This window comes from Sapajus apella, unplaced genomic scaffold (genome assembly GCF_009761245.1).
Source record: "Sapajus apella isolate SASKATOON/1434 unplaced genomic scaffold, GSC_monkey_1.0 scaffold49, whole genome shotgun sequence".
NCBI lineage: Eukaryota > Metazoa > Chordata > Mammalia > Primates > Cebidae > Sapajus > Sapajus apella.
This window is the reverse complement of record NW_022436989.1, coordinates 5,292,709-5,316,180: the sequence shown is the minus strand read 5'-3', so window position 1 is coordinate 5,316,180 and position 23,472 is coordinate 5,292,709. Positions and strand designations below refer to the sequence as shown.

Here is a 23,472-nt window from a genome sequence, read left to right as displayed (position 1 = left end):
ATACATTTGATCACGTGACTCTGGTTTAAAATCCTTCAGTGCATTTTCGCTGCCTTCGGGACAATCTCCACATTCTTTCCCATGCCGATGACATCTGTCAGAATGTGGCTCCCTTTTGTCCTCCAGGGCTGCTGCTTTTCTCCTCTCACACCGTATGCCCCAGTACACTCAGCTGTCATCAAAGGCAGGAGACCTTAGGGAATGAACATGGGCTTACTAGCGTTAGCCAGACCAAGATTCAACTTCTGGCCCCACCATTCACTGGCTGTGTGACCTTGGACAGGTTATTTTAACTTCTCTGTGGCTCGGTGTTTCCTCATCTGTAAAATGGAGAAATATGTGACTCATAGGATTGTTAATGAGGCCTACATTTTAAAATGCATATTGGTTATCTTATACAAACCCTGGCACAAAATATTTTCTCAATAAATAACGGTAGTGGGGATAACCCTGCTGATTACCCCATATTCTTTCCAGCCTCTGAGTCTTGGTGCATACCATGCACATTCTTCTCCATTCCACTACCTGGATATTTTCTCTAGCCTTACATGTCTTAGCTTACATGGTACCCCCTCTAGGAAACCTCTGACCTCTCGTGTCTAGATTTCATGTTCTCCTTATATGCCTTTGTAGCAGGGTTTTTCAACCTTGGCGCTACAGACATTTTGGGCCATGTAACTCTCTGTCTTGGATGCTGTCCTGCATATTGTAGGATGTTTAGGAGCATTCCTGGACTCTGCCTACTCGATGCCAGCAGCTTGCACCCTCCTCCCCCAAGCTGTGACAATCAAAGATGTCTCCAGGCATTGCCAAATGTCCTCTGGAGGGCAAAGTTACCCCTGGTTACGAACCACTACCTATTATAGCATTCATCAAAATGTATTATTATCGCTTATTTGTCTGTATCCTTCATCAGACTTTTGAAGAAATATTTCAGCTTTGGCCAAGCACGTGGCTCACGCCTGTAGTTCCAGCACTTTGGGAGGCTGAGGTGGGTGGATCACGAGGTCAAGAGATCGAGACCATCCTGGCCAACATGGTGAAACCCTGTCTCTACTAAAAATACAAAAATTGACTGTGTGTGGTGGCGCATGCCTGTAGTCCCAGCTACCCAGGTGGCTGAGGCAGGAGAATCACTTGAACCTGGGAGGCAGAGGTTGCAGTGAGCCACGATTTCACCATTGCTCTCCAGACTGGGCAATAGAGTGAGACTCCATGTAAAAAACAATTCAGCTTTGATTTTAGATGCAGAGGTACATGTGTGGGATTGTTACATGGTGGACCCAGGTATTGAGCATAGTGCCCACTAGGTACTTTTCAGCGCATGCCCTCTGTTCCTCCCCCCGAGGAGTTGACAGTGTTTGTTGGTCCCCATGTGTATGCCCACGTGTGCACAGTATGTAGCTCTCATTTATAAATGAGAGCATATGGTGTTTGTTTTTCTGTTACTGCATTAATTTGCTTAGGATTATAGCTTCTAACTAAATCCATGTTGCTGCAAAGCACGTGATTTTATTGTTTTTTTATGGGTGTATATATTCCCAGGTTTACATGTAACACATTTTCTTTATCCAGTCTGCCATTGATGGGAACCTAGGTTGATTTTATATATATTTTTTTTTTTTGAGATGGAATCTTGCTCTGTCACCCAAGCTGTAGTGCAGTGGTGTGATCTCGGCTCACTGTAACCTCCACCTCCCAGATTCGAGTGATTCTTCTGCCTCAGCCTCCCAAGTAGCTGGGATTACAGTTGTCTACCACCATACCTGGCCAATTTTTGTATTTTTAGTTAAGACAGGCTTTCGTCATGTTGGCCAGGCTAGTATTGAAATCCCGACCTCAAGTGATCCACCCACCTCGGCCTCCCAAAGTGCTGGGATTACTGGTGTGAGCCTCTGCACCCAGCCTCCATGTCTTTGCTATTGTGAGTAGTGCAGTGATGAACATTTGAGTGCATATATCTTTTTGGTACAATAAAATATATCCCTTTGGGTATATACCCAGGAATGAGATTGCTGTGTTGAATGGTAGCTCTATATTAAGTTCTTTGAGAAATCTCTGTTAAACTTTAAAATTGTCACCAAGCCAAGGGCTTGCTTCCCTATGCATATAGAAGCCAGTACTGTGGCACTGGCTTTTAAGAAAAGAAAAGGCTTTATTACAAGTTGACTGGCAAGGAGACAAGAGGCAACACTCAAATCTGTCTCCTCAGTCTGGGACAAGATCAGGAAGATTGGTCTCAGAGGCATTTCTAATGAGTCCCAGAGGATGCCAAGGCAGCCAGTCAGCCAGGCTGGTGGTATTAATAATTAGGAGGTTAAACATCTCATGTACCTGCAAATGTATACATCTACTACGTACTCAATAAAATTTAAAATAAAAACAATTAGGAGCCTAAAGCTTTTTCCCATTGCACATACCTGGACTACGTGACTCGCAGTTTTGGCTCTCTGCTGTCTGTAACAACTTCAGCAATGGTTAATCCATTTGCGCTGGTCCCCAATTACAAAATCACTGGCATTATGGAATTTCTCCATCTTGATCACTGTTAAATTCCATGGCATCTTGCATAGATCTCAGCACGTGATAGATAGGTACTCAGCAAATATCCACTGAGGAAGGAAATTTCAACTCAGTTCTCACCAGCACTCTACAATTCCTTTATTGTTATCTTTCCAGTTTACCTACCTTGCCAGTAAAGGTACCCAGTGAAAATTAAGCCCAATCGCATTTTGTTTTTCTGGCTACTTTCAGCCTTCCAAGCATTGCTGAAGGAAGTCACTCAAGAAAGCAACTTAATGAGTTCCACTAAAGAGTAATAGTAGTCACTTTCAGCGGTTGGAGGGACTGTTGAACAGTTCTTTTCTCTGCAGTTGACTGCCTTGTATACTCTCCCCAGGGACCCCACGTTCCTCACTTTTCCAATTCCACTGCTAGCACCTCACTCTCACCAGATGACCTCCTTCTCACTTCACTAAGATTCGGACCAGCTGACAAGAGCCTCTTCAGCATCTTCTCATCCCTCTAAGGTCTCCTCTATTTCCTTTCCTTTCTTTTCTTGTCCTCTTATTTCCCAAGGTGAGTATCTTTCTCTCAGTTTTTGATGTCTCCTACTTCTGCATCATCACATTTTTCTTGCATCCTTCATCCCTTCCTCTCCACTGTTTTTCCTCCTCCTCTTGTCCACAGCTCTTGTTTAAACAAACAAAAAGCAGCCTTCATGTGATCAGCTTTCACTCCGTTTATGACCTTCCATTCATCATTTCACCGGCATGTGTTTCACAACAGTTGTCTACCCTGGTAGCATTCCTTTCACTTCCAAGCACATGGCAGTCAGGCTTTGGGCAGACTGTAGCCTGATTTCACGTCGCTGAAGTGCTCACTTCGTCATCGCTGGTCACTTCCTGAGCTCCTCTCAATCCTGATTCAACTCAAACTCTATGGTTCTGGAAACCCATTAACTGTCCTGTCGTAACATATCATCTCTTTCCCTTGATTTACCTGATATTTTACTCTCCTGCATCCACATTGTACCATTCTTGTCTACTTTTAACTTGTTTCTTGTTTTCCAGAAGCCTTACGTGTGGACATTCCTCCAAGTTAGTTCCTAGCCCTTCTTCCATGTTCCTTGACTTCCTGGGATTCATTTCTCCTCACATGGCCAAATATTACTGTTGAATACTCAATTATGCCCTTAGCTTTAACTGCCCTCCTGAGCCCAGCCCTGCATATTTTGCTGCTACTAGATCTTTTTTATGGCTGATAGACTGCTAGCATCTGAAACTCTACACAACCGAACCATTCACTGGCTCCGCCTTCCCATCTACTGCTCCTTTTCCTTCTACGATTTTTTCTATTACCGTCTTCAGACAATGGCATCACCATCTTAACCACAGCCCTGGCTTGCATTCTTTAAAACATCTTGGTTCTTCCCTATGCTTGCTCTTGACATTCAATCAGTTCCCAAGCTCTCTCTCTCCAGAGTCAAATTTCTATTGAACTATGCCTACCTTTTCATTCTTACACCACTGCCCTGGTTCAAGTCTTCACCTCTTCACATACTCCTTTTTTCTTTTCTTCAGAGACAGTGTCTCACTCTGTCACCCAGGCCAGAGTGTGATAGTGCGATCATATCTCACTATAGCCTTGCACTCTTGAGCGCAACTGATTCTCCCTCCTTGGACCCCCAAAGTGCTGGGGTTGCAGGTGTGGGCTACCGTGTCTGGCCTTCACAAACTCTTATACTAAGTATGCAGACAATTGCAATAGCTTTCTAATTGGTTTCCCTCAAATTTCATCTAATCCCAGCATACTTCTCACAGCGCTTTCATAGCATTTATAATTCCTGACTTATAAATCTCCCTGGTTAGGTGGCTCCCCTCTTGCTGTAGAATAAAAGACAAATCTGGCCCTACTCTAACTTTGCCAATCTTATCTTTTACTCTATTCTTTCATATAACCTTCACTGTTTACAGAACATGACCATCAGTTGCCCATTTTCGTTGATTTGCTCATGCTATATTTTTCTACCTTGTATTAATCTGTGAAATACCTATTCAATCTATGAGGCTTAACTCAGGCGGCAGTCTTCCCAGAAGGTTTCCCCAGCCCCTTCTTGTTTGAATTAATCCTTTTTTCCTCTATATTCCTATTGATGTGGTGTATAATTTTGGTAGCTGTTTACATAGTTTTCTACACCAAAAGACCTTGAAATCAGGTCTGTGACATCTATCATTGTATTTCACACATGACCATTTACATCTTAATTCATAATAAATGTTTGTTGAATGGAAGTCAATTATTAATAATGTGAAGTTTTGTATTTATTATTATTATTTTTTTTGAGACGGAGTCTCGCTCTGTCACCCAGGCTGGAGTGCAGTGGTACGATCTCGGCTCACTGCAACCTCCACCTCCTGGGTTCAAGAGATTCTCCTGCCTCAGCCTCCTGAGTAGCTGGGATTACAGGCGCTTGCCTCCACACCTGGCTAGTTTTTGTACTTTTAGTAGAGACAGGGTTTCACCATGTTGATCAGGCTGGTCTCAAACTCCAGACCTCATGATCTACCCACCTCGGCCTCCCAAAGTGCTGGAATTACAGGTGTGAGCCACTGTGCCTGGCCTGTAATTTTTTTTTTTTTAAATGTTAAGAGCAAGCAATGCTATTGTTCATTAGGAATCTATTGCATTTTCAGTAAATTAGTAATAATGAATGCAAGGATTATTAAGCAGATTGCAAAATTTATTGCAAGTCTAGTAGTTTTTATCTAGAAAGTATGTTAACACACATTAGAATTTTTGCCTTCTGAGTATTAAAAAGTCAGATGGCATACATATTTTAACTACTTGTATTACTGAGCAATAAAATGGTTACTTTGTTTAGTTCCTTGACATTTGTTGCCATCTAGTGTGACTTTTGGGTATTACATGCTAAGTAGAAGGAATTACATATTTACATTCACAGTGGCAGTGAAAATGCCTGAGGATTTTATAAGAAAATAAATATATAACTTGAGAAGTGTACAATGTCACACATAGATTCTTGTATGGAACTTCCTTAGATAAACTTCCTACTCTTCCACTTTCTAGGTCTCTGATTTGGGCAAGTTGCTGAATGTCTCAAAGTACCAGTTTCTTCAATTGAGTGATAAGAACCAATTAAAATATATTGAGAGGGTTAAATAATCCATATATGCCACTTAGCAATGTATCTGGCACATAGTTGGTGCTCAGTACATGTTTTTGTTTGAAAATGCAAGTTATTTCAATTGGTGATAATTTTAAAAGAAGAAAAAAATTCACCTGGGACTAAATGGTAAGAAAAAGTAGAGGCTTTTGCGGTGACACCTGGGTGAGGCAAGCCAGGAGAAGCAGATAAAACGGTTAACTAGGCCTTTGGCCTGCCTACTTATGTTGGAAGGGAAATTGTTGAGAGGCATATGGAAAGGCTTGAAGGCACAGGCTTTGGCATGAAGTTACCGTAAGCATATCTGTAATGACATAACCCTCTAAGGGAAATTTTTTTTTTTAACTCATAACAAATTGAGCAAAGTATTTATTTCAAATTTGCTAAGACCTATCCTGCTATATACCTTCATGGGTAGGTAGTGTGAGCTTAAAAAAAATTAATTATTATGTGTACATAATAATTGTACATATTTGTGGGTTACATGTGATATTTTGAAGATTAATTTTTTAAACAGCAACCTGATAGATTGAACAAATATTTACAAACACTTTTTTCCCCTTTTTCAAATATCCGTATTATTCTGTTCCTTGGATTACAGGGAGTCAGGAAGGCAGGAATTAGAAGCCTGGATTAAAAAGAAAATCAGAAAAGTTTTGAGTATTTGTTTGTAGCCACAAGTGTAGGAAATAATGCTTCTTGATATGCACATTATCTGTCACAAAACAAAAACAAAGTATAAATATCTTGAAAATGGTACATAGGGATAGACTGGTAAGTTTCTGGTTAGCAAAGGTTTATAAATTAAAATCAATAGTTTGCATTATTCATAAATTAGATGCTTAAAATGTGTTAATATTTTTAATTTTGTGGGGTTTATTACACAAAAATAAAAACGTTTGTAAGCTTTTAAAGTTCATGTTCGTTAAGTGTGAGCTGTATATTTTTCATAAGATCTTAATTTCTTAGTTATTTATGAATTATTTTGTCACAAGGATTCCTTAAAAACTAACCCTAGCAGTTGGGAAGGACTCTTATATCATCTACAATAGGTTTCCTGTTTTAAAATTTTAGTTGACTAGATATAAATTTTGTTTTGGAAAATATTTTGACTGCTTAAGAGAGTAGTGTCTACCCTTTGGTTTAATAAAACCAGGACTGGCCGTGTGCGGTGGCTCACGCCTATAATCCTAGCACTTTGGAAGACCGGGGTGGACAGATCACAAGGTCAGAAGTTTGAGACCAGCTTGGCCAACATGAGGAAACTCCATCTCTACTAAAAATACAAAAATTAGTCAGGCGAGGTGGTGAGCACCTGTAATCCCAGCTACTCCGGTGGCTGAGGCAAGAGAAACGCTGGAACCCGGGAGGTGAAGGTTGCAGTGAGCCAAGATTGTGCCATTGCACTCCAGCCTGGGCAACAAGAGCAAGACTCCATCTCAAAATAAATAAATAAATAAATAAAACCAGGACTGAGAATATCAAGTCCAATAAACTGTCTTTGAAAAAAGTGTTAATATGTCAACGTAAAATGACCACACATAAAGAAATTTCCCAGAAAAGAAAAGGTTCCTTCAGGAATGAGTCTGCTGGGTGAGGGGAATGTATAATTCCCTAACTTCCCAAAACCTACAGCCATTTCCACTAAGGAAGGGGCTGTGCTCAGGCAGAGGGAGAGAAGCCAGGACTTGGGGACTACTGAGAGAAATAATAGCCATAGGCCTCAAATTAACTTTGTCACCTATAAAGATCTATCATTTAATGGTAATCAACAGTTTACCGACATAGGCTTTGAGAATTCAGTTACTATAAAGATCTATCTGCTGGGCGCAGTGGCTCATGCCTATAATCCCAGCACTTGGGGAGGCTGAGGTAGGTGGATCACCTGAGGTCAGGAGTTCAAGTCCAGCCTGATCAATATGGTGAAACCCTGTCTCTACTAAAAATACAAAAATTAGCTGGGGGTGGTGGGAGGCACATGTAATCCTAGCTACTTAGGAGTCTGAGGCAGGAGAATTGCTTGAGCCCAGGAGGCAGGGGTTGCAATGAGCTGAGATGGAGCCACTGCACTCCAGCCTGGGTGACAGAGTGAGACTGTCTCAGAAAGAAAAAGTAAAAATCTTTCAATTGGTGGTAGTTGACTGTTTACTGACCTAGCCTTTGAGAAGTCGGTCATTATGTCCTTACTGAATGGTTAAAGGGGTACTCAATCGACAGGGGTTCTGGAAACAGGAGAAGAAACTCTAGAATTAAGAGAAAGCTTTAATGGAGACACTGTATAAATATTTGTTTAGTAGACCAAAATCTTTTAGTATGTGGGGTCCATTGTAAAAGAGTTATCTTTAGAAAGATTAAATCATTTTTTTGATTCCAAGTATTACTATACTTTTCTATTTTCTTCATTGTGGCCAGGCATATATGTCAAAAATCAAAGCAAATAAAAGTAAAAGCTATTTTATAGTATGAAATCATTGGTTACACACTAAGTGACATCAGTAACCAGTTTTTGTTTTCTTTTGTTTTGGTTTGGTTTTTGGTTTTCTCGGGATGGAGTCTCGCTCTGTTGCCCTGACTGGAGTGCAGTGGCACCATCTTGGCTCACTGCAACCTCAGCCTCCTACCTGCCTCAGCCTCCAAAGTAGCTGGGATTATAGGCACCCACCACCACACTAGCTAATTTTTGTGTTTTAGTAGAGACAGGGTTTCACCATGTTGGCAGGCTGGTCTCCAGCTCCTGAACTCAAGCAATCCACCTGCGTCAGTCTTCCAAAGTGCTGCGATTACAGGCATGAGCCACCATGCCTGGCCAATGACCAGTTTTTTTGTATTCAGTGTTTTGTTGCTCGTGACTCATCATCACCCATGGGTGGTGGCTAGTCCTAATAGAGGGAAGACCATCCACAAAACCAAGGCTTCAGCAGTGCCTTTGTTTACATGATTTTACAGCTTCTCACTTTGTGCTTCTCTCTGTATCATCCTATCTTGGTGAGTTTTTGTTTAATGAAAAACTTTCTGACCGGATATATTGGTTTATTTTAAGTAATCATTTTATCTATTCATACCAGTAGTATTCATTATATGAGGGAAAATTATGAGCATTTACTGTGCTCATGTGAAATATTTTTCACAAGAGCAATTACACTGTGAGTCAGAAAGAGTGACTAACTCATATTTCAAGCTCTCAGGCCTTAAAGCAAAAGTATGCTTTTTTCATTTATTTGAAAATTGAATTTAAAATTTCCTTTCCAGGCATTCTCAGCTAGAATTTGGACTTGGGACTATCTCCCTAGGAGAATCATTTTTAGTGATTGTATTTGTTTATTAGTTAATCTGAGACCATTGAATTTTACCTTTATTTTTTATGCCTGGGAGAATAGAAACTTTTCAGAAGATAAAAAGAAATTGGAAACTTTTCAGAAGATACCAAAAGAAATTTATTAGTTAATCTGAGACAATTGAATTTTACCTTTATATTTTATGCCTAGAAGAATAGAAACTTTTCAGAAGATACCAAAAGAAATTGGAGTTTAATGCTTTCCAGATAAAGAGAGGGACATTCACATATCCTAGATATTTGTTGTCTGTATTTATTATAGCGTTCACCAGAGGGAAGCATAACTATGCATAAGACTCACAGTGCTTACCGAGGCCATTTCCGTCTCCATTAAAATCAAATGTGACTATGAAACTTATAATCACACAGCATGTAAGTCATATGAGACCTGGGGTTCTTTCTTCCAATTCAGGAGAAAAGAAAGGTTGGGAGAGACGGATATTGTACATAAGGCCCACTGGAATAAGACTATAAGATACTATAGTACCTTATTTTTATGAGAATTTTTAAAAATTCGGATTTTACTATACAATCTATGCATGTAACTAAATTACACTTGTACCCTGTACATTTATACAAAAAAAAAAAAAACCTCCCAAAATTGGGATTTTGAAGTCATATTTTATTATCTGGTATTATACATAAAGATATTGTAGAAGTGGCCAAAATGAAGTTAGGGTATTTTTATTTCTGGAAATGCAAGTGGGAAATTTAGAATAAAGGACAATTATGAGCTTTACCAGAAATGAAGGATCCTCATAAAACTAAGTAGTGAATACTGTTTTGAGTCTTTCCATTTAACTTATGATTATTACATAATTTTTACTTTAGTTGTATGTTTAAGGGAAGTGAACTAAATTTTGCCTTAGTTATATTTAAGGAAACTTGATTATTATATAGTATTAAACAAAAGATGCCTGTGTGTAATGATATAGTCAACATTTCATTTTGCTATTTGGATCGATCTATCATCATGTAGTATAATCATATATAATTGAAAATATTAGAGCACCTGGTTTTTCTGGTTCCCTTTTTCAAAATTCTGACTCATCTGTGGCCCTCATCAAGGTTCATTACCTGAATTTTGTCATTGATTAATTAATAGGGCTTTAATCATGAAAATTGAAATATGTCAATAAATGTAACATCTGGATACTCTTTGGGGTCAATAAGTAGTATTGATAAACATATATGAAGTTATTCTAATGGGCTTGATAGTGAATTTTAACTATTTTAAATACGGTTAAAGCTTAATTATCTCATTTTCCCCTTACTGTTTTTAAATTCTCAACTCCTCTTTCAACCTGTTATATCCTAGCAGGCTTTAATCCAGTGTGACCAGTTGAGGAACGAGCTGGAGAGGCAGGCAGAGCGACTTGAAAAAGAACTTGCATCTCAGCAAGAGAAAAGGGCCATTGAGAAAGATATGATGAAAAAGGAAATCACAAAAGAAAGGGAGGACATGGGATCAAAGGTAATTAAGGATATTATCCACTCCGATATTATCCACATTGCCAAAGAAACGTTTCTTATGATGCCATGGATGATTCCGTAGGCTGGAGTTCTTGAATGAACTTTACATTTTAAAATTGTTATTGTATAAGTAGTTAAATTTCTTGTAATTTAGAGTTCATAAAAATGTTATTTTTTTATATACTTCTCATTCGTTTATTTTGACCTTTTCAAATAAAATAATCAATTAGATTCCATACTATGAAATTATAAAATATACTTTAAATCCTGCCATTCTGTTTGATTCTTTTCTCTCTCATGTTTCCCAGAGGAGTGCTATGAAGTTACTCAGCTTTTATTTCAGCCTTAGCTAAATCAAGGAGAGGTGACTCCCCTGCTTAATCTCCTAGCCCTAAATTAAACATGCAGAAGATAAAACACTTGTAAGAAACCGAGTAACCAAGAAAAAGTGATTATAGACTCTGTATGAAATCAGTTCTGACAAGTTACCTGGTCGATAATGACAGTAACCAGATGAAGGGAGAGATGTAAGGCGAAAGGAACAGATAACATGAAATGAGCAGTGTTTGAAAAAGAGTTCACAAACTAGAATACAGAGTTGAGTGGGACCTAGCTTTAAAATTGCTAACTAGACTAGAATTGAGCAAGTTGTGGTCCTTTGAGTAACCAAAACAACTGTGCTACATGTTTGTTTTTAAAAGTGGACTCACAGCTTGTACTCTAAATGCTATGTTGTTGTAAGATTCCAATGTGTGATAATTAACTCATTCAGTGAACGTATACTGAGAATATGTGCTATGTACAATACAGTGTGCAGGCCTAAAGATATGGAAAGAGAAAAATTGCCACTTCTGCCCAGTGAGTTTTCAGTCTTATGAGTAAACTGAGGCATTTCCTGTAAACTTCCTTGTCTTCTTGCCATTTTTGAAAACCGCATCTGTCAAAACCCTACTACCTGCCGTCTCTGCCTTGGATTGGTGATCTCAGCTGGTAAAAATCCCACAGCCTTGCAGATGACACAGCTGTACCCTCCAGGTCTTCAGTGTCCACAGCTCTTTCAGCGCTTTCTAGCAGTCCTCTTATGCTTTCCTCTCTCTTCTTCATTCCACAATCACCAGATATTAACCGAAGGGGCTGGGAATGTCGTAGTCACAGGAACAATGCTGTTTCCTCATAAAGCCTACGAACTGGTAGGAGAAGCAGATGGTACAGAAATATTTTCATAAGTGAGCTTTTATCATCATTGTGATAAAGCCGCAAAATTCTGTTCAGGGTACTGTGGGAATGTGTAACAGGGGGATCTGACCTAGTCACGAAACACCTTCCTGAGACAGATTTTGACAATGAGACCTGAAAGCATTGATGAGTGGTCAGGTGAAAAGGGGAAGAGGGTTTCAGGCCCAGGAAAATAACACACCCAAGACTCGGGACCTGGAAAGCATCGCACTTTCTAGGCATTTGGAGAAGGCCCTGATGGCTGGAGCATAGAGAGAGAGGGACAGAGTAGTGGGAATGAGTTTGCAGAATTATGCTGGGGCAGAATAATGAATGGCTTTAAAATCCATATGAAATATTTAAAATTTTGTCCAAAAAGTGATGGAAAGCCATTGAATGACTTTAAATTGGTCAGTGTCATGATGCCATTTATGTTTGAGAAGAATCATTTTGTCAATAGATTGGAAGGAGAAACTGAGTAGGTGCCTGGAGATCAGCTGGGAGGTGATGATCGTAGTCCAGGTAGGAAGTGGTGGTATCTTGAAAGCATTTCTTTAAGGACGATTTCAAATCACTTGTTCTTCTCAAATTCCTTATAATACAGCTTTCCCCCTTATTCTCAGCAGAGAGCCTTACTTAACAAAGAAAATTGAAGCCATTAGGTATTAACCACCTCAACTATTTATCTTCCTCATGCCTTAAAATACGTTTTCACCTGTATTCCAACCCAGTCTGAATGGGAAAGACTTTTTCCTGATCCTTTCCCCTTCCCGTGGGTCCCATCTCCTTTCACCCCTTCAAGGAGCTCATTCCATTTGTCCACTCCGCTTTTCTGAATCCATCTTTCCTTCACTACAGTCTCTGTGTTATCATCAGGAAAATACTTTCAAATGTCTCTTACTATTGAATGAAACAATCTTTCTTCTCATCTGTGTTTCTTAATTTTTGCTACACAAGAAGTTCTAAAAATCCGATTGTCCAAACAGTACTCCAAACCAATGACATCAAAATGTCTGAGTAGCATCCAGGCATTGGGATGGTGAAAGCTACCCAGGTCAGTCCAATGGGCAGCCAAGGTTGGAAACCACTTCAGTGACTCCATCTCCCTCTTTAACTCTTTTAGTGGTCAAGTTTCTTGAAGGATTTGTCCATACGTGTTGTCTTTATTTTGTCACCTTTCACTCTTCAGCCCACTGCATTTCAACCTCTGTGCCACAGCCAATGAAATGACCATTGCTGTGTTCACTAAAGAGCTGCTTGTTCTATATTTGCTGATTTTTTTTATAGTCTTACTTTCCTTAAAAGGTACTTTTTCCTTGATTTCTCTCAATTCATGTTCTTGATTTGGGAGAACGATGCTGTATGTCTTTTACATTACTCCGAGTTTAAAGTGCTTTGAGGCAAAGGAGACCATCCAGAAAGCAACTTGATAGAAGGATCTAGAGTTTAGCAGGGAGCTAAAGATTTAGGTGTCTTTAGCAGTACTGTGGCTTGAATTCCATGAATTCCATATATATATATATATATATATGGCTTTAGGAACTAAAGCTTCGGGACTAAAGCTATTTGATTTCTAAATATTTAACTGTATACTGAGCTCCAAAACCAGCTTTACTTTCCACCTTCCCTATCCCAGTAGACCCACTATTCATTCAGTTACCCAGCACAGAAATCTTGTCACCCTTTTCTCCCTGCTCCTTCTCACGCCACACATCTTATCATCACCAGGTTCTAAGACTTAAGACCCTAAGCGTTTACATTGCCTCGTCTCTCCATCCTGCTGCTCCCCATATCTCATCCTTGGGTGGTTCCTATAGCCCCTGTGGTGTCCTGGCCTCCAGTCTCACCTTCCTCTCTGTTCTCCAAACCACAGCTGGGATGATCCTTCTCACATGAACATCTCAATACGTCAGTCTCTTAATCCTTTCACATCTCCCTGCAACCCTGGATAAAATTTAGGATCCTTTAGCATAGCATAATGACTCCAAATATTCTTTCTCTCTTTGGCTTTCCAGTCTTATCTTCCTTCATTTTTCTTCTTTGCACCCTCGCTACACTGACTGGCCTACTTGTACTTCCCCAAGCATGAAAAGATGCCCCTCTTCCATACTGGTTTTTTTTCAGTGCAGGATTCTGCATGTGCTTTGCCCCCTGCCTAGAGGAATCTTCCTCTGCCCTCTTTAATGGATTCTTCAGAGTTGTTTGTTTGTTTTTGAGACACGGTCTCACTCTGTCACCCACGCTGGAGTGCAGTGGGGTGGTCGTGGTTCACTCAGCCTCGACCTCTCAGGCTCAGGTAATCCTCTTACCTCAGCTTCCCAGATAGCTGGGACTACAGGAGTGTGCCACCATGCCGCACTAATTTTTTTGTAGAGACAAATTTTTGCCATGTTGCCCGGGCTGATCTTGAACTCCTAGGCTCAAGCGGTCCACCCTCCTTGGCCACTCGAAGTGCTAGGATTATAGGCGTGAACCACCTCACCTGGCCCAGGGTTTTTCTTGGTGCCACCTCCTCTCAGAGCCTCCTACAGCTGAATTGGGATCCTCTCCTGTGGTCTCCCCAACTCATTTTATTACAAATTCTTGTTGAATAGTTTGCCTTCCCTAATTCAGTATGAGTCCTTTGCATGTAACATCCTCATTGCTTGGCACATTCCTCTCATATAAAATGTGCTCAGTATATGTTTGGTGAATGAAAGAAATGAATTACAAGGAAAAGAAAAATTGGAAAGGCACGACTAAAATGCTGAGAGTTCAGAGGATCAGAAATGCTTGTCTGCAAGAGATCATGGAAGGCTTTGCGAAAAAGATGGTGTTTTAATGGAGCTTCCAAGAAGAGGCAGGGTTTAGAAACGCGGAGTATGGGGGAAGGAATGCTCCTGTAACCAGTCTGAATGAGACCTGGAAGGGAGATGAAGCTGTGAATTGAGTGTTGTGTGTGAGAGAGAATGGTTTCAATAGCAAAGACCGACTATTGTTCACACCTAGGAAATTTTTATTTTTTGATTGTTTGCTGGAAACTATTTGCCTTGCTGAGGAGTTTAGAAGTATGTGATGAGGATTCCTGATAAGAAAGGAAAAATGAAGGCTGAAGCGTACCTGGCAGTGTTCCAGGAGCTTTCATATGTGACAGAACCTCTCTCTTCTGCTGACAGTTGTTTCATGAATAAAGGTGATGACAGAAATGAGGCACATTTTTAATTTATCATTTATTTATTGATTTTTAACTTTTGTTTTACATCCAAGGGAGTACATGTGCCGGTTTTTACCTGGGTATATTGCATGACGCTGAGGTTTGATTTACAGATGATCTTGTCACCTACGACATGAGCATAGTATACCCAGTAGTTAGTTTTTCAGCCCATGCCTGCCTCCTTCCCTCTCCTCTCTAGTCATCCCCAGTTTCTATTGTTGCTATCTTATATCCAGGAGTACCTAATGCTTAGCTCCCACTTGTAAGTGAGAATATGCAGTGTTTGATTTTCTGTTCCTGCGTTAATTCAGTTAGGAATGTGGCCTCCAGTTGCATCCCTGCTGCTGCCAAAGACATGATTCCATTCTTTTTTTATGGCTGCATAGTATTCAGTGGTGTATATGTACCACATTTTCTTCATCCAGTCCACTCCTGATGGGAACCCAGGTTGATTCCATGTCTTTGCTATTGTGAATAGAGGTGCAGTGAACATGTGAGTACATGTGTCTTTTTGGAAAGGCAGTTTGTTTTCTTATGAATATATACCCAATAATAGGATTGCTGGTAGAATGATAGTTCTGTTTTAAGTTATTTGAGAAATTTCCAAACTGGTTTCCACAGTGGCTGAACTAATGTGCATTCCATCAACAGTGTAGAAGTGTTCTTTTCTCTGCAGCCTCACCAGGATCTGTTGTTTTTTGACTTTTGATTAATAGCCATTCTGACTGGTGTGAAATGGCCTCTCGTGGTTTTGATTTGCATTTCTGTGATGATTAATTAGTGTATTAGTCTGTTCTCACACTGCTATAAAGAAATACCTGAAACTAGTGATTTATAAAGAAAGGAGGTTTAATTGGCTCACAGTTCTGCAGGCTGTACAGGAAGAATGGCTGGGGAGGCCTTAGAAAACTTTCAGTCATGGTGGAAGGGAAGCAGGCATGCCTTCTGTGGTTGGAGCAGGAGGAAGAGGGAGCAGGGGGAGGGCCTACACACTTTTAAACAACCAGTTCTTCTGAGAACTCACTCTCATGAGAAGAGTGAGGGAGAAACCTGTCCCCGTGATCCAATCACCTTCCACCAGGCCTTTCCCCCAACACTGGGATTACAATTTCATGTGAGATTTGGGTGGGGACAGAAATCCAAACCATATCATTCAGTAGTGATCTTGAACAGTGCTTCATATGTTTGTTGGCCATTTCTGTGTCTTCTTTTGAGAAGTGTCTGTTCATGTCTTTTGTTCGTTTTATAATGGAGTTGTTTTTAGCTTGTTCAATTGAGTTGACTTTCTTTATAGATTCTGGATATTAGATCTTTGTCTGATACATAGTTTGCAAATTTTTTCTCCTATTCTGTAGGTTGTCTCTTTACTCTGTTGATAATTTCTTTTGCTGTGCAAAAGCTCTTTAGTTTAATTAGGTCCCACTCATCAGTTTGTGGATTTTGTTGCAATTGCTTTTGAGAACTTAGTCATAAATTCTTTCCCAAAGCCCATGTAGGAAACACCCAGCATGGTTATTTTTTATATATGGTGAAGGGTAGGAGTCCAGTTTCATTCTTCTGCATATGGCTAGCCAGCTACCCTGCACCAGTTATTGAATAGGGAATCCTTTCCCCATGGGGGATTTTTGTCAAGTTTGTCAAAGATCAGATGGCTATATGTGTGCAGCTTTATCTCTATTCAATACCATACATTTCTAAACTAGAGTCTGTAAGTTGATTTTGTCTTTAGTAAGCCTTTGCTCACATTTGATCTTAAGATCCTGTTTTAAATAAAGATGTATGAATAAAGAGCTGACAGTGGTCATAGCACTGAGGTCCCAGCTCTCACCAGGAAATGCCAGAAAGTGGCTTTTGAGGAAAAGGATTTCGAGTTGAATCCGACTTGACCTTTCTGTGACCTTGAACAATTCACTTAACCTCTCTAAGTTTCGGAGGAGTAAATAAACTTTGTAATATGAGAAATAATTGATAGGATTAAGTGAGATAATGTTTAGATAATATCTAATGTAATGCCTGACTTAACTGTGGGCACTGAATAAATTGTAACTTATGGCTATTCTTGTTTTAGAGAAAAAGAGAAGGAGCCTTACTGGATCGATTTCTTGGCCCTTTGTGTTAGTAAAACAGACAAACTTTTTTGTAAAGCTGAGCTTTATCTTTTATTTATTAGTTTGAATGAACTTGGACAAGTTAGTTTTCTGAATCTCATTTTTTCAAATGAAACGTAATTCAATATAATTCCTTCTCTAGGGGATTTAATTATTTATTTATTAGAGACAGGGTCTCACTGTGTCACATAGGCTGGAGTGCAGTGGTGTGATCATAGTTCATCATATCCTCAAACTACTTGGCTCAAGCAATCCCCTTGCCTCAGCCAGGACTACAGGCATGTGCCATTGTGCCTGGCTAATTTAAAAAAAAAAAAACATTGTAGAAACAGGATCTCACTGTATTGCCCAGGCTGGTCTTGAACTCCTGGCAGTCCTCATGCCTCAGCCTCCCAAATCGCTAGGGTCCAAGTGTGAGCCATGGCACCCAGCCTTTCTCAGGGGATTTAAAGAGAGAATCCATATCATACTGCCTGACACAAGAACATAATTGTTTTTTCAGATGGAGTTCTTTGCGCTGACACCATCTCTGCTCACTGCAACCTCCGCCTCCCGGGTTCAAGTGATTCTCCTGCCTCAGCCTCCTGAGTAGCTGGGATTACAGGCGCCCGCCACCATGCCTGGCTAATTTTTGTATTTTTAGTAGAGACGGGGTTTCACAGTGTTGGCCAGGCTGGTCTTGAGCTCCTGACCTCATGATCCACCCGCCTTGGCCTCCCAAAGTGCTGGGATTACAGGGGTGAGCCACTGTGTGTGGCAAGAACATGATTTAATAGGGTGACTGACCAATTAATCATAACATTGTAAGTGCCAGGTAAAGTTAGTGCTAGAATAAGCACTCCTGCTTTCCTACCAGTGGGAATACTTGTGAAACTTTTCTTTCTTTTCATGTATTTTTTAAAAATTTCTCCGCTACTTTTCTTATTTTAAAAAAATTCCATTTGTGTGTGAAGCTGTAGGAGAGCAGATGCCTTCTACCTACACGGGTTTGAATCATTCCCCCGGCACTTGCTGTGAGTTTGTATGTTATCTTCAATAATGGTCCTCGGCTGCACTGAGCACTCAGGTTTGTCAGTTCATTCAGTCATTGATCATATATTTATCGAGCACCCCCTGAGGTCCTCACATTTTCTCGATTGCTTTCCTTGACAGTATTCATTGTGAAAATCCTTAATTGTGTCTCTTGTATAGGGAGTACAGATTCATACCGTGTTCAATACACTAGGGACTGCTCTGCAGAAATTTCTATCAACCTCTCCCAACCTGGGTGTCCTTGTCTCTTCCTTGCCCCTGTCAAAGTTTAAAGGACTTACCTGATGTCAACGTCCTGGACATCCAGCAGTGTTGCAGCTGTGTCTGTGTTACTTCTGGCTCTGCAACAGATGTGGATGGAGAAGCTCCTGCCGTGTAATGTTGACTTCCAGATGGTGGGCGTGGGGAAAAAGAAGGTGTGACAACAGGAGGGGAGACCTCAGAAAGTGGGTGACAGGAGGCAGCAGACAGGTAGTGGGCAAAGGAAGGAAATGATGGGTGGCAGAGGGAGGAATCATAAGGAAGAGATTTGTGACATGCCTTATAGGAGAAATGGACTAGAATTTGTAATTAGCAAAATAAATGTCAGTATATTTATTTCAAAAACCATACAATGTTAAGATGTTTACCATCAGTTATGTATGTCCACATGAATAAGTAAAATATGATTTTTAGTAGCTGGTAATTAACGTTTGTTGCTATTGTATGGTTCCAGAAAAGGTATAATTACACATTCATAATATATATGCTCATGAACTGGAAATTTTAAATTAAGAAATTAAATTGATGTTTTTGATTTGTCATATTTAACTCCTTTTCAACTTTAGGTTTAGATTGCAGTGTGCCCAAGAATACTTTGTAGTTTGTTATTAGTAAACTTAACTGTGTGGGAAAATTAGATTTGTAGACAATTCTTTGATCATAGGGGCATGTAAACAGCCACAAGTCAAATATACAATTCTTTACTATCTTCAGAAAAGTTAATTAATACCTCTGCCTAAATTAGAAAATAGTTACTAGGCTCATTACTTTGATAGGGTCAACTTTAACTAGTTCTGTAGTTCTTTGGCAGACACCCATCTTCATTGTATTGATGTAAGGGTCTTAATTTACTAAACCTTTGGTTCAATATTGATTTTATCATATACTTTTAGTAACTGATTTTAGTTATAAAACTGAATTCACATCCATGTCAGTGTAGAACGGTAAATTTCAAACAACAATGGTAAATTTTAAACATCATTATTTAAAATTTGTCACCAGTTCTTGTTTTACCAGATAAGAATTGATAGGTATTCCTATATGTTTTGCTGCTTTTACATTTAAAAAAATGCCAGTACAAATAAGGAATTAAGAGCCTAGAAAATTTTGACTTCCTGGAACAGAACAAAATGTAATTGCAAACCAAAAACTATACAGAATAAACCTAAGATCTTGAAAGTATTTCTAATCTTGAGAAGAAAACCTGAGAACCTAATATCCATAGAGTCCCTTGGAAAGCTATTTATTCTAATTAATTATTCATTCATCAAACATTTGGTACCTCTTGAAGAACATGCTCTTGAGGAGCTTCTCGAATGAGGAAACAGACAGCTAAGAACAGTGGGATGAGTACTGTGGTAGAGGTATGCAGAGGTTAGTGTGTGATGGAGGTATATACACAGATTTATGAGCACACACCATAGTGATATTCAAAATATTAATCACTACAGCATGGGAAACAATCAGTGAGAATGGACACAGGCTGCAAGCAACAGGCATAACTGTCCCAGTGCAGACTGGGACAGCTGAATATCAACCCTGAACATGGGAGGGACTGCCTATTTTGTGCTGGGAACTGGAGTCAAGGAAGACTTCCTGGAGGAGAGGAGATCATGGCTGAGCTGAAACCTATTGGAGAAATGAGGGAGAACCAGATAATGGGAGTGATAGGTGGGGTTTTACCAACAAAGGGAACTTCACAGAGCCTCTTCTTTGCTGGTGTCGGGAGAAGGGTAGTGGGAGTCACAGCAGATCAGTTGCTCTCTCTAAATAACTTCTTCACTCTTCACTCTTCCAGTCACTCCTTTTATGCCCTCCATGTGGAAGAAGGCTTTAAGAGTTGTCTGATTCTTCTACATCTCCTCTGAATGTATTTATGGCGCTCTGTTCCATAACTTACTTGGGTGTTTGATATCTGTCACTTTAGGGTTTCAGCCTTTGATTTTATCATCTTGTTTTACATGTTTCAAAATGAGCTTAGAGATCAGGGGAATGGATAGTAGAGAAGTAGGAAAGAACTACATATTTTAATTCACTGGGCGTAGGTGAGTAGAGGAGGTAGAGAAATGAACATACCCAATCCATAGAGAATGGCAGTGAAAATACTGAGATGCTATTAATTCAAGAAAGTTTTAGTATTTGTTTTGTCAAATGACATTATTGTTTAGGACCTTTGTTTTCCCTTACAGATGTTGATCCTGTCTCAGAATATTGCCCAACTGGAGGCCCAGGTGGAAAAGGTTACAAAGGAAAAGATTTCAGCTGTTAATCAACTAGAGGAAATTCAAAGTCAGCTTGCCTCTCGGGAAATGGATGTTACAAAGGTACAGAGAGAGATTTTAGTTTAATATTACTTAAGGAACTATTTTCTTTAAAACTTTTTTCGGCCGGGCGCGGTGGCTCAAGCCTGTAATCCCAGCACTTTGGGAGGCCGAGGCGGGTGGATCACGAGGTCAAGAGATCGAGACCATCCTGGTCAACATGGTGAAACCCCGTCTCTACTAAAAATACAAAAAATCAGCTGGGCATGGTGGCGTGTGCCTGTAATCCCAGCTACTCAGGAGGCTGAGGCAGGAGGATTGCCTGAACCCAGGAGGCGGAGGTTGCGGTGAGCCGAGATAGTGCCATTGCACTCCAGCCTGGGTAACAAGAGCGAAACTCCGTCTCAAAAAAAAAAAAAAAAAAAAACTTTTTTCCTAATGCCCAAAGCTCTTATTGTTATCAGGAAGAAGTTTGGAGCACAAAAGTTTTTTGATTTCAAGAATAATAAAAGGCTACCTAATGCTTACTCAGTAAACGTTCATTTACTGTACGCAGGCCCTTAATGGGTATTGCATGTACAGAGATGAATTAGAAACAACTAATGTCCTCAAAGAACTTAAGGGTTAAGTGGCAGAGACAGACATAAATAAATAAGAATTACATTACTTTAATTATTGAATATTTGATAAACCTTATTTTTCTAAATTAATTAGAAATGCCTTGTTTTTCCGTAGATAGCATAGGGTTGCTGTTTACATTAATTGCCAAGAACACATATTGACAACTTAAAAGATATGCTTAACATAAAAAAATCTTCCACTTCCTATTCCTTTTCAGACTGGTCATTAAAATAAAGATTCTAATACTACATGATCTTATTTTATACTTTGAAATACTACATTGTCTGTGCTGTGGGCGTCACTGGCATGTGAATCAAGAACTAAAATGTTTAATGGTCTTTACTGGCAATGATTAATATGGAAGGCACATATTTTAAGAAATACTAGTAGTCCATCTAGATTTCAATAGTTAATGCTTTAAAACTAAGAAACCAAATATGGGCATGTGTAATGTAATAAATGAAATTAATTTATTTTTTACTGCTAAATACACAGGTGATTTGCTTAAAATACTCTTCCCATATTACCTTTTATTAATTGACGTATTTTCCTAAATTTTGACATATTTGTAATGCCGTTGTTGCTCTATAATTCAGCAATTAAAATTATTTTTCCCCTTTTTCTTGAGTTTCTGTAATTCTCCTTCTGCTTTGAAGCATTCATATTAGCTAATGTAGAAGTTTAAGAAGCTCAAATTTGCCAATCAACCTGATGTTTTTGTGTGGAGATGGGGTGGAAGTGAAGAAATTAGTTCAGAAGGATAGAAATGCTTAACCTAGATTTGTGGGTGAAGCTATGATAAGACAATTTTCAGTTGGTAATAGAGAGACAACATTCTGTTGAAATGTGGTACAGCAAAGAGAGTTCTCTGTCTCAAGAACTATCTGAAAGGACTTACGCATCAGAAGAGATTAGACTAAATTGCCTTGAAGTTGTTTCCACCATGGAGATAATACAGTTCTAGTTCAATTTAATGTGTTAATTTAATATTAAATAGAATTTGAATGTTGTGGATAAACTTAGCAAATGCTGAAATGAAAGTAGGAAAGCAGGGAACTTTAGGAGTAAAATTAAGGGATGAAATGATTTTAAATAAGACCTGATGCTTAGACATTTTTTACATAATAAGTTCGTACTGATGTTGGGTTTTGAACATCATAGTTGTCTAATTGTGGTCTTCTGATATTATCAGCTGGGGGTTTTATTCCATTTTATTCCTAGATATACATAGGACTATTGAAGAATTGGGAGAGAAACAAAGTATGACTCCTCTAATTTTTTTCCTGTCACTCTGAATTTTTAATTTTATTCAGGTTTAAAATTAATAGCTTTTATAAATTTATAATTTTTGAAATTGGAAGAGTAAACTCTCACACATTGAAGCCATTTGAATTTACAGTAGAATTTTTAATACCCTCATCATTGTTCTAGCTTTCTGAGGGCCACTGGGGAGAAGGAAGCCTATTGACTTTTTCTCCTGTTTTGTCACTATAGCTTTTAAATGTAGATTATTTCTTAAATTACTTTTTAGGTTCTGTTTTATTTGTTTGGAGACAGGATTTTATTGTGTTGTACAGGCTGGAGTGCAGCAGGTATTCACAGGCACTGGCACAGCACTCCATAGTCCTGAGCTCCTAGGCTCAAGCCACCCTTCCGCTTCAGCCTCCAGAGGTACTGGGACTGCAGGCATGCGCTACCATGCCCATCTTAAATGCATATAGGTTTTATACTGTAGTATATTCTAATACCTCAGTAATGATGAAACTGACTTATGAAGTTTCCAAAATCATCATTTTTGGAGGAATATCAAAATTGAAAAGTTTCAAGAAAGCATAACCATTGGATAATATATTATTTTTAAGAGCCATATATTTGTAAATTAGAAGCAAACTTAGCAGACTTGTACATTAATTGAACTCTCTATAGGTTCTCAGTTATCTCGAAAGGCCCATAATTTTCTTGTTTAGATTCATCTGCTAATTACAGTTTTCAAATATATGTCTGTGTCTGTAGCAGCCCTAGATTGGAAAAAATAATTAGTGTCAAGTATAAAGGATAATATGTAACACTTTTAAGATGCTATGTATGTTCGTTATTGATGCTGTATTACAATTATTTCATTTAAAAGCATATTTTTCTTTTATATTGAATGGTACAGTTATAAGTGCATAGTGGGCTTAGTTCCAGTCTATGTTTTTTTTTGCCAGAAAAGTCTTCCTTGACTTGAATACCTGGGATTGTGTGTGAAAAGATGACATTATCTGCAAACCTTGCAGTAAATACTGGAT

The 23,472-nt window shown here is 39.1% G+C and overlaps 1 protein-coding gene across 10 annotated transcripts in view; it reads left to right on the top strand.

The window, feature by feature from the left end:
- Positions 1 to 23,472, top strand: part of SDCCAG8 (SHH signaling and ciliogenesis regulator SDCCAG8) — a 249,716-nt gene that overhangs the window by 64,494 nt on the left and 161,750 nt on the right. For 7 of the 10 annotated variants that reach the window (XM_032242400.1, XM_032242403.1, XM_032242402.1 and 4 more), the window contains 2 exons: positions 10,339 to 10,494; positions 20,492 to 20,626. In XM_032242400.1, coding sequence (XP_032098291.1) covers positions 10,339 to 10,494; positions 20,492 to 20,626 — 291 coding nt within the window. The remainder of the gene's footprint in view (positions 1 to 10,338; positions 10,495 to 20,491; positions 20,627 to 23,472) is intronic. The other 3 variants (XM_032242401.1, XM_032242406.1, XM_032242399.1) reach the window with 1 other exon arrangement.